This window comes from Sander lucioperca, chromosome 14, assembly GCF_008315115.2.
Source record: "Sander lucioperca isolate FBNREF2018 chromosome 14, SLUC_FBN_1.2, whole genome shotgun sequence".
In the NCBI taxonomy this organism is placed as follows: domain Eukaryota; kingdom Metazoa; phylum Chordata; class Actinopteri; order Perciformes; family Percidae; genus Sander; species Sander lucioperca.
The window spans coordinates 12,044,764-12,055,961 of record NC_050186.1 but is presented as its reverse complement, the minus strand read 5'-3'; the positions used below and the strand labels follow the sequence as shown (position 1 = coordinate 12,055,961).

The window sequence follows — 11,198 nt, the reverse complement described above, 5'->3', positions numbered from 1 at the left end:
TCTAGCTGGTCTCGACCGAGTCCAGCACTATATGCTTTTGATCTAAAGTAACTTCCTCCCTCAAAACATAACCATTGATCATGCACGTTTGTTCAGAAAACAGCTATTAGTTCAATTCAAAATCCATCTAGAACAGGCATTGAGATTGGTCGCCTGGGATACACCTGGCTGCATCATATACCTCGATCATCAGGTATCAATCCTTTTCATTTTGGCCACAGACACAATGTCAGCGAGCACTTTGTACTCTGGATTCTTCAGGGCAAATAATAAGTTCAAGAATGGGAACATTTCCATTTTATATTTTAAGTAAATAATGTGGCCTAATTTGATCCTATTAGTGTTACTCTGCACTACCGCTTTTTGATAATTACAAATAATAAAGCAAAATGATAATCTTAAAATAAAAGATATGCTGTCTACTACATCACATTATGAACAGGTAAGTACAGTAAGTGGTCTTGAAGAGGATTCTTTTTTTTTCTGTCTTGGTCTTGACTGTCTCTCATTTGGACTCGATCTTGACTCGGTCTCGACTAGTCCTGGTCTTGGATTAGTCTTGGACTCCACAAAGGTGGACGTGACTACAACCCTGCCTCCATCCATCTGGGACTGGTGAATATAAAAAGGCACATAAAATATAATAACAAAATAAAGGAAGCAATAAAAATATACATACAAAACCAGTAAATGTTAAATAGAAAAAGACAAAATTAGAAATCACACACACACACACACACACACACACACACATATATGTATATATATATATATATATACACACATTTTGAAAAATATATACATCCAAGGCAATGAATGTTGCACACTGTATTCATTTTACCTTCATATTGTCATGTTTTACCGGTTTCACGTCTCAGCCATATTTATTACTTCTTATTACGCGTATACATTCACTACATTCCTGTTTATATTAGTTAATTCACCTTGTTATAACTATACACTTGTCTACCGAAGATATCTATTATTTGATATGTTTTTATTTTCTTTTTATACATATTAAATGAGCATTGTTAGAGGAAATTTCATTGCCAACGACTTCTTTCCTAATTAAAACAATAATTCAATTTTAAAGATTTATTTATTTAGCACCTTTTAAACATAACAAAATGCAAAAAAAAGTTGAAAAACATCAGGATTTTGAGACTAATTGTTGTGCATATGACAAGAAATAACTTAAAACTTGATGCATAAGAGTATTGTTTCCAGGCATACTTGAAAAAGGGTGAAGCAATCCTTTCCTTAAATGTCATACAGTGTGATTAAATTAGCATGAATTCAATGAATGTGAAGTGTATCTAACAGATGGCCAGGATGATGAATGACTTGTTTACATGAAATCTAACAAAGATGGGCGGTCACACCTTCTTGTTTCGTCATATTGTATTGGCTGTGAGCACACACCGACTGCAATTCGCTGCTTTTGAGAAGAGGCGGGTGCAATAAAATCACAAAAATTCACAGTCAAGCCCCAACATGTACAGTTATCCAGCGCCTCGCTTGGTACGCGTTGAACCAAAATGGCCGCCACGCAGTTCAGTTGCACTTGTGTTCGTTTTGTTTGGCTGAGCCCAGCGCGTTCCATTTGTCCTCCGGTGTGACGTCGTTCCCAGAACGCCCCGGGGGGGCGGGGCCGCTGCAAGGGCTTGAGTCACATGAGCAGAGCCAGGCTGACCAATTCCAATATGGTGGCTAGCTTGGCAGGTCTACGGTTCCTGTTGATGATATTGTTGTTCTGCGGGATCAGGTACGGCGCCTGCAGCCAGGAAGCTCCGCTGGTTCTGGGGCTGCGACTGGAAGACCCGACGGGTCTGGTGTGTATGAAGGATCGGATCATCTCGGCGCCAGAAGGAGCCACGTTCAACCTCCGTCTTTTTGGGACTGGGCTGGATGGAAACTGGACGTGGGTGGCGTTCGCAGGGGCAGCTGGCGGAGCCGCGGGGTCGGTCGGGGATACGCCTGACCCGTGCGAGCTGGAGTCCAACCGCCAGGAGTCCGCTTTCCAGGTGACGGGTAATATCACCCAGGATGAGGAAAACAGCCGGCTGGTACATGTAGAGGTCCGGCAGAGGAGCATCTCTGGCAGCGAGCACACCTACTACCAACTGTGCGTGCTGAGCGGAGAGAAATGGGCTTCTGTAGGCTCGGAAAGACTACGGATCAGCGGTCCACCCGTGGACTACATCCCGCCGTGGGGTCTGGCCGTGCTGGTCGTGCTGCTGCTTCTGGTCTGCGGAACACTGAGGATAGTGAACCTGAGCCTTCTGTGGCTGGACCCCGTGGAGCTGTATGTCCTTCATAGCTGTGGATCCGAGGAGGAGAAGCGGGCCGCCAAGCGCCTGGAGCCGATCAGGCGGAGGGGGAACTTCTTGGTAAGTTTCTGAAAAACTAGGTGGGGAAGCCAACGCAACACCTCATGTAGGTAAAGTTACATTTGACGCCTACATCCTGGACTACATGCCTGTCCTCTGCACAGTCTGTATATTCTAAACTTTTGCACACCCCTCAGCATTTCTGCACATCCTGACCTGCACTATTCAATAAAACCCTTTTTTTCTTAATGTAACTAATACCACACTGTGAAAGTACTCTGTTTACAAGTAAAAGTAGAAAATGTTACTTAAGTAAAAGTCTGTAAGTATCATCAGGAAAATGTACTTAAAGTATTAAAAGTACTTGATGCAGAATCTAAACAGTTGTGTGTTTAATGGTCTAATCATCTCAGCTGGACTTGTAGGCCGTTATATTGTTGGCTAGTTTACTTCAGAATAAAACATCAGATTTTATAAACTACATGTGTTTTGTGTGCAAAAATCTTAATTTGTGAAGTAACTAAAGCTGTCAGATTAATGTAGTTGAGTATAAAGTACAATATTTCTCCCTGAAATGTAGCGGAGAACAGTTGTTTCTGTATTTATTGTTTGTTATTTCATATAAATGTTTAATGTGTTTATGTATGTACCAACATCAAAGGCAAATTCATTAAGTGCTACTTACTTGGCAATACATCTTTTTATGATTCTGGTATATAACCCTATATTTATTACACCAGCACCCTTTGCACTATGCACCATTGCTATCTATCTTACTGTCCACACATTTCATTGTGTGGTCGTGTTTTATAGATACTTTTTCATTTATATGTGTACACAGTAGTCAATGTTTACCTTGTTAAGCTTTTTATTGTTTTTAGTTGTTAGCTGTTATGTCTGTTTCTGTTCAAGTACGTTGAGCGTAACCATAATCAGAGTCAGATTCTCTGTTTGTGTTGACACAGGTCTGATAGTAAAAAGTGAGACTTTCATGTCTTTTGTTGATTATAAAAGCAGCTCGAGGTGCTGTATAAATACTGTGAAAGTACCAAAACGCTCAATCCACAGAGAAATGCACACAGTCGTAGGGCTGCTCGATTATGGAGAAAAAAATATAATCGCGATTATTTCAGTCAATATTGAAATCCTGATAATTTTACACGATTACTCGTTGACTTCTGGAAAGATGTTGCAATTATTGTGAAATTTCCATTAATACTTTTCCTATTTAAACTTTATTTTTTCATTTCGAACACGAGAAAATAAGAGTTTACTTGCAAAACGTAATGAGCTAAATAATAGTTTTTCTCGATTATTCTGTTTTTGTGATCATTGGGAGCCGAAATCATAATCACGATTATATTTCGATTAATTGCAAAGCCCTACACAGCCGGTATTCAGAAACTGTGCCCCTTCAACGAGCCGCCAGGACTTCCGTACAGTTGTGATGTCACAACTATACTAGACATGGGTAGAAAGTGCCGCTACAGTACACATTCCCCGGCTGCAATGACGGAGCAGAGATCCCGTGGTTACATCCACTATTTTGAGACAAAAACGATCTCCGTCTACACAACAGTTTTAGCTCCGGTAGCAGAACTAATCTCCGTCCATATTAACACATCTGACAACACGTATCACATGACCGTTCACACACACTGGGCATGTGCGTGCCGGTGTAAACAGGATGTAGATTGTCTGTCCGACGTTACTCTGCAGTTGAAAATCATGGGTGTATAAGTTGAAAATACAGAAAATACTTTGGAGAAAGAACAACAATGGTGAAAAGTAAGAGCAGGGATTCATTAGCTTGTACCGACGACGAGGTGGAACTGTTACTGAAAGGTCTGTAAGCTACCTAACTGATGAGACTGACTGAAGTGCGTCGTCGTCTCCAAAGGTCTCCGTTTGTGTCCGGAGACTACAAAGCAACCCCGGAGTTTTCAAACCAAAACGAGGGCAGCAGAGTTTCCAAATGTCTCCATTTTAGGGGCTCGGAAACGCCAGAGTATTATGGACAGGAGGCGTAAATGTAGCAAAAGAAATTTTGTTTTTAAACCAAACCGTAGTAGTGTAGATGTAGCCCGAGAGCGCAGATGCAGAAGACCCGGAAACACTGACCAATCAGAGCAGACTGGGCTTCTCACAGAGGGTGAATACAGGTATATTCAGACAGACAGTAGGAGAAAAATAAAGTGTTTTTTTTAACATTAAAGTGTGTAAATATGTTCTACTAGAAACCCAAAATACAAGTATTCAACTGAACGTAACTGAATGAAATGAGCACGATATGGGACCCTTTTTAAAGCTGATTCTGATGAGATGTATTCCTAAATGTCTTTTTGTCCATCCTCTCTCCATCCCAGACATGTTCTTTGCTGTTTCTGTGTGCTATGGGACACTCTGTCCTTGGCGTCCTCCTGTACCGGGCGCTGGGCTCCATCGTCTCGGCCGTGTTCACCAGCGGCCTCCTCATCTTCTTCCTGGCTGAGCTGGGTCCTCACATGCTGTGCTCCGGTTACGGGTTCCAGCTGGCGCCGGCTCTGACCTGGCTGGCCCAGGTTTGCTTGGTGCTCACCTGCCCCCTGTCCTGCCCTCTGGGGCTGATCCTGGACCTGGGCCTGAGGCGGGACATCAGCACCTGTGGGATCAGGGAGAGGACCATGGAGATGATCCGCACAAGCGTCAACGACCCTTACAGGTAAGAAAGACACTCACATTGCTTGATTTATGGTTTCTGCTTTAAATCTACGTTTAAAAAAAAAAAAAGCGTAGATGTGGGTGCGTGATCTGTGCTGCCTGCACGATCCGATATGCGCAAGATGTTCGCGCTACGACACTGCACGTGTCTGTTCTACGCTTGCGCACCTTTGCACCGCCAGACTTTCATTCTTTTCACAGCGCTCGCAAAGGGGAGTGTGGAGGAAGCTGAAGGTTTGCAGTGACAGAAAGACTCAGACTTCATTCCACATGTAACCAAAATGGTGTATGTTCATATAACATGTAACAACTCCTTTATTATTTTGGATTGGCAACCACGTAAACACCTCGTAATGCATAGCGTAAGATACATTTAAAAACATTACAACATCCCCACACTACATGTCACAAAAATAACAATGTTGCCAAGGCGTAGTACACAGATGTGGATATGCGGTTTTGGATCAGTGACAATAAGTACTTAATTTAAATATCTAATAAAACAGACCCGCCGTGAACTGCATAATGAATAACATCAAATGTAGCCTACAACAATATGGCGCCAGTTGTGCTGCCTGGCCGTCAAGTGTTTCAACGCATGCGTGATACAAATAGTGTAGGGAAACCGTCACGTTTTCTACTACGCATTTATACGCATATCGGATCGTGCAGGCAGCACAGTTCGCGTACCGACAGTAGGTACGTACGTAGGTTAACGTAGATACGGACCCTACGTCGTAGCCTGACGTTGACCTAACTACACGTGGTGACAACGCAGAACGCGTATTGTAATTTGTAACTGTAATTTGTCCCTTTCGGCTGTGGCTTGGTAGCGTCACATTTCCTCGTACTAATTTCCGGGTTAAGGAGAGGGTTAACTTTTCCTGCTACAGCTTTCCCACCGTGGCCAGAAAGCACACGGGAGACACTTTGTTTCTCCGTCTCTGCAGCGGGAGTCGGTACTTGCTCCGGAGATAATCCCTGTTACTCTCTAACTTGCTCTACACACACTCCCCAAACACACACACACACACACACACACACTGGCTCTGCTATTCTCTTAAAGAGATGTGCTAGATCGATGCTGACACCGGCGCACCAGTATAAATCCTCACAACGGCGTAGGCCACTTACGTAGTCTACGGCAAAGGCTCGGCGTAGATCCTCCGTAGTACTAAGAATCAGCCTTAAGAAAGACTTTAGGTTTTATTGGATTTTCAGTGTATCACAACTCTACACAGTCACATCAGTGTACAAGTGTTAATTTAGTAGAAATAAAATAAAAACATACAAACTATAGAAATGGAGCCTGTGAGATTGCGTAATGATAGCCACAAAAATAAAAAATATGCCAATTACAACTTGTAGGGCTGAGTTGAAATAATCTATTCTCCAACTGAAATTGATCTTTGTTTGAGTCGCCCTCATACTCTGCTTCTGACTGGCTAGTAGTCCTTACCTAGGTACTGTCAGGGCACGCCCTCATACTCTGCTTCTGACTGGCTAGTAGTCCTTACCTAGTTACTGTCAGGGCACGCCCTCATACTCTGCTTCTGACTGGCTAGTAGTCCTTACCTAGCTACTGAGCATGTGCGACTCCCAACAAAGATGTTACAGCAGTGAGAGGTCTCACTCTGTAGCTAAAACAGAGACCTGAACACAGGGTGAAAAGAGGAGCTGCAGCAATGTGCAGTACAACAAAAATATGGTGTTTTTTGAAAATTAAACCATGTAAACCTATTCTGATATAACCTCTAAATACAATTATGAACCTGAAAATGAGAATAATATGAGCACTTTAAAACCCAGCCCTGCTTCAGATATAATGTTGAGTTGCCCTTACGTCATGATCTGTATTTAACGGCTCTTTTCCTTGTCCGTGTCTGATCCCCACTGGGTCCTGCCGCAGTGAGTTTGTGAAGGAGGAGTTCAGCCGCGGGATGCTGCGCACTAAGACGGTGGAGGACATCCTGACGCCCCTGAAGGACTGCTTCATGCTGCCCAGCTCGGTCGTCCTGGACTTCTCCACCATGTCTGACATCATGCAGTGCGGGTACACCCGGGTTCCCATCTACGAGGAGGAGAGGTGGGTGCAGAAACGCGGCTTTTTACAGAACTTTGACAACCAAAAGCTAGACTCATGAAAACAATCAATACAGTGACAGAAGTATTGTACTTACAAACTTAAAGGTGCAGTAGGTAGGTCTTATAAAACTAACTTCCTGTCATATTTGCTGAAACTGACCCTATGTTCCAGTAGAACTATTTACATGAAGAAGATAATAAAAAATAAAAAAAATCCAGCTCCTCTGGCGCCACCTACAGCCTGTAGTGTGATTTGCAAAAATCCACCGCTCCCTGTTCAGATGGACCAATCAGGGCCGGGGGGGGGGTGTCTAACTGCGTGTCAATCACTGCTCATGCACACGCATTCATTCTCCCTTGTGGGGGGAGGGGCTTAGGAGACTATTTTGGGCTTTAGCAGAAAGGGGGGGAGGGACTGAGAAGTTGTCGATGTTAAAAATGTTTGGCTAAGTCCTGGATCTTCACAATCCTACCTACAGCACCTTTAACAGTGCAGAGATTTGCATCAGATATGACCCTGCTAGGGAGTATTATCTTTAGGATTCCAGTTGATTTGGTCAAAGACGAGAGTTCATATCAACTTATTGCAGATATATTGGTATCTGTGTATATGTCAGCTGATAAGTAACAATAAAACTGAGGTCTGAGTAAAGGGCACGTTCGCAGGGTGCTGCGTCAATGGGAGTGTCACTGAAACAGCCCATTTGGGTGACGTCCTGTGTAGTGGAAGTTTTTCTTGTTAGCAGCAGGAGTGCGTATCAAAAACACCAGATGAAACAAATAAGGACGATTTGAGGATTAAACCAAAGTTTGGTCTTTGAGTATTTATTTTACATTTGCAAATGCAGAGAAAACAGTTTCACAAGTACTCATGGCACATCTGAAAGGTCTTCTGACCATCTAGACAAAAAACATACGTCTATATAGTAAGAACTCACTTAAACCACCCCCTTCACTACGCAGATGAAAAAACATCATAAAAGTCGTACTGACTTTACTACTTCCCCCTCTGTTCCTGCTTCTCTAGTTAGCCTAAACACATGTTTGCAGCAAGAAACAGAAGGAGATACAGTTCAAAATGTTTTGGCCCCTTTCCTCCTTATCTGCTAAAGGAGTGACTGAGTTCTAAAAACAAGAAATAACTTTCACAAATAATAGCTTCACCTAGACTCAAGGTTTTATGATGCCAGCTGTTTCTCCTCTTGGAGTCTGAAAGTCTATTACAAAATTAAAGATTATTAGGAAACTCCTGTAAAGTATATAAGATAATCTCATAAGATATCAAACTATAATGTTAAAAATAAAATTCCCACAACAATTCCTCCCTTTTGATTACAAAATAATCACACAAAATGAATTTTACTTTTAAGATTCAAACCTGTTACAGAAATAATCACATAACCTAACTTTATCTGTTAAGATTCAAACCTATTATAGGAATTAATCACCAAAACAAAGTCTACTTTTTAGGATTTAAACTTATGTATTATACATCTCTATTGCTTAGATGTTATTAAGAACCTCATCTTAACAATAAACAAGCATCATGTCTAAGTAAAGAATAAAACAATGTTAATCAATTTTACACACTATCAGAAGCATTGTCGTCACCAATGTTATCATCTCCAGAAAGACGAAACAAGTTAGAGGACTCAGTGTCCTGTAGTGCTTGATACTTACTTACTATAACCAATTGTGGAGTGTAAGCATGTGTAATATCATAAGTCATTATAACCTACATAACGCGTACATTTCTTAACTAGGCCAAGCCATACATTAGTAGAGAATGCATCGTTTTCTTCTGAAAAAGAACTCCATCTATTAGACAAACTTTCTATAGTCTGAGTCAAATGTGGTATGTGTGTGTTGTCAAATGTGGAAGGTGAAATTACATAAATGTAAAAAACAGATCCACAAGGAACTTCTCCTAAGTTCTAAAGCACACAACAAAATAGCCTTGGTCTGTGTACTGAACATTGTTCAATGTTTAACAATATCGCTGTTTAGGAGTAATTTACTTTCTTTATCAATAATCTATCAATTAAGTTTGTGTGGTCATGAGGAACCACATAAGGTACAAAAACCCTAATTAACCCAATTTAGTAGCATTTGTATGCCAAACATCTTAATGCCTGTTGAAACCATAAAAGTGGACGTAGTTGTTAACCATTACCGTAACATTTTCTCTGTGGTACCTGTTGTACCCTGAACGCCATCTACTCCTAGACATGGGAGGTGTTGAACGCATCACTCGCCGTTTTCCCCCCATGTTCTTCGTTGTCAGAGGTTCGTCCTCTAGCACTTGACAAACCGTAGGAAACAAGTCTTTACCACTGTTTCATGTGTGTGTGTGTGTAGTCCTTTTCTCCATTTTGCATTCAAACACACTGCTTTCCAAAGTCTGATCAATGTTATCATTGATTCAAAAAAAAAATGTTGTTACATTAGGGTTAGTCAATTCAACAAGGTTGATACAGATAGTTATAGTGGACAAAGTAAGTACTGATTCCATCTGTAAACATTTTTTCTGTTACCAGCAATATTTCATTAAGGATATTACCTAAGTAAGAAAGATATCGTAAAGATATGTACATAAGGTATTAAAAAGCAACAATATAGAAAAGTCCTCACATTTTGAAACCTGGAAATGATCAAAGCAGTTTTCTGTCAATCAACTAATTGATTAAAGCAACTAATCATTCAGCTGGACTTGTAGGCCTATATATTTGTTGGCAGTTTGATGACAATAAAACATTATATTTATAAACATATGTTTGTTCTACACAAATGTTATGATATGTCAGATTACAATAATATCCAAAAGCAATTTGTCATGAAAATTACCACTAGTCATTCCTGAAAATTACATAATTTATCTCTTTTCCCTAAGTTTTGTGCTTATGGTATAGCAGTTTTTACTATTTTCATCTAAACGTCTTCCGTCCTGTAGATTGTAACCCCAATGCTACAGTTGTCTCTGTAACAACAATATTAGTATGAACTCCAGTATCCTAATTCAAAAGTACATTTATCTCTTTCTTTGTCTTTCTATCACTTTCTCAACACTCTCTTTCTGTCTTTAACCACCTTAGTACCTTATTGTACCCTTAACTTTCTCTTAAAGTCATGCCTTTTTTTTCCATTATCCCATAAAACTTTCTTTTCCCTTTCTACAGCATACACTTCTTCTCTCAACTTTCCTGACCATCTTTTGTAACAATAGTTACCCATTATTAACTCTAACTGTTTGATTAGGATTGAATTGACTCGCTGTTTCTTCACAGGAATTGGATTTATTCATTCTGTTTTCCACCTTCACAAATGTCACTCATTTTTGTCAATATCAATAATTATAAAACAGCATTTCTTTCCCTCATTCTGGTTTAACTCTATAAACTCCATACAATACTAATATGCTGAAAAGGAAAACTGTTTTTTGGAAACTGTTCTCTTTTTACGCCTTAGGTTACCTTAAGGGTTGTGTTTTTGCAAATAGTGCAAGTCAATCAAAACAAAACTAAATTCTCTTTAGAGTAGTTTTAAAATCAAAAAAATATGTGAACACTTTATTTATTATTGCTACTATATCCCTCCTATTTGAGTCATGACAAACTCATGACTCAATAAGCAGCATATATAAATAATCTGTTTAATGGTTTAGCCATTAACACTGTCCTGTGTTACACAGCAAAAACCCTGTTTATCAGCCACAAAAGTTCAAAAAGTATTTTTTTTCAGAGAAAAAAAAGTGTTTTCAACGTCAACATCAACTAATTTAGTTTAGACAATTTTGTGATATAGCAACTCAAAAACTCATTTAGAGTATAATATTAAATGAACTGCTTTCAGGATGAAATCTCATCTCAACCTGTATCTATTTAATATAACCTTTAAACTAAGACAAATTAAACAAAGTTATTGTTTATTTCATTTTTATCTTTAGTTTGCAACCCAAAGTAAAACTATTTACTATTTGGTAGTTCTAAAAATCTTTATGAATCAAAGTTTTTTAGGCCTATAGAGCAAAACTAAGTACTTCTAATTTGACATCTCTTTATCCAATTTGTTGCCTGTTATGGAAAA

The 11,198-nt window shown here is 40.0% G+C and overlaps 1 protein-coding gene across 5 annotated transcripts in view; it reads left to right on the top strand.

Moving 5' to 3' along the window:
• The first annotated feature begins 1,583 nt into the window (after positions 1-1,583).
• Positions 1,584-11,198, top strand: part of LOC116041765 (metal transporter CNNM3) — a 29,084-nt gene continuing 19,469 nt past the window's right edge. For 3 of the 5 annotated variants that reach the window (XR_004103021.2, XR_004103020.2, XM_031287795.2), the window contains exons 1-3: positions 1,585-2,390; positions 4,697-5,031; positions 6,940-7,116. Coding sequence is in view for 3 of the 5 variants with exons in the window: in XM_031287795.2 (XP_031143655.1) it covers positions 1,674-2,390; positions 4,697-5,031; positions 6,940-7,116 (1,229 nt within the window). In the remaining 2 variants the exon portion in view is untranslated. Of the gene's footprint in view, positions 2,391-4,696; positions 5,032-6,939; positions 7,117-11,198 lie in introns of all 5 variants that reach the window. The other 2 variants (XM_031287796.2, XM_031287794.2) reach the window with 2 other exon arrangements.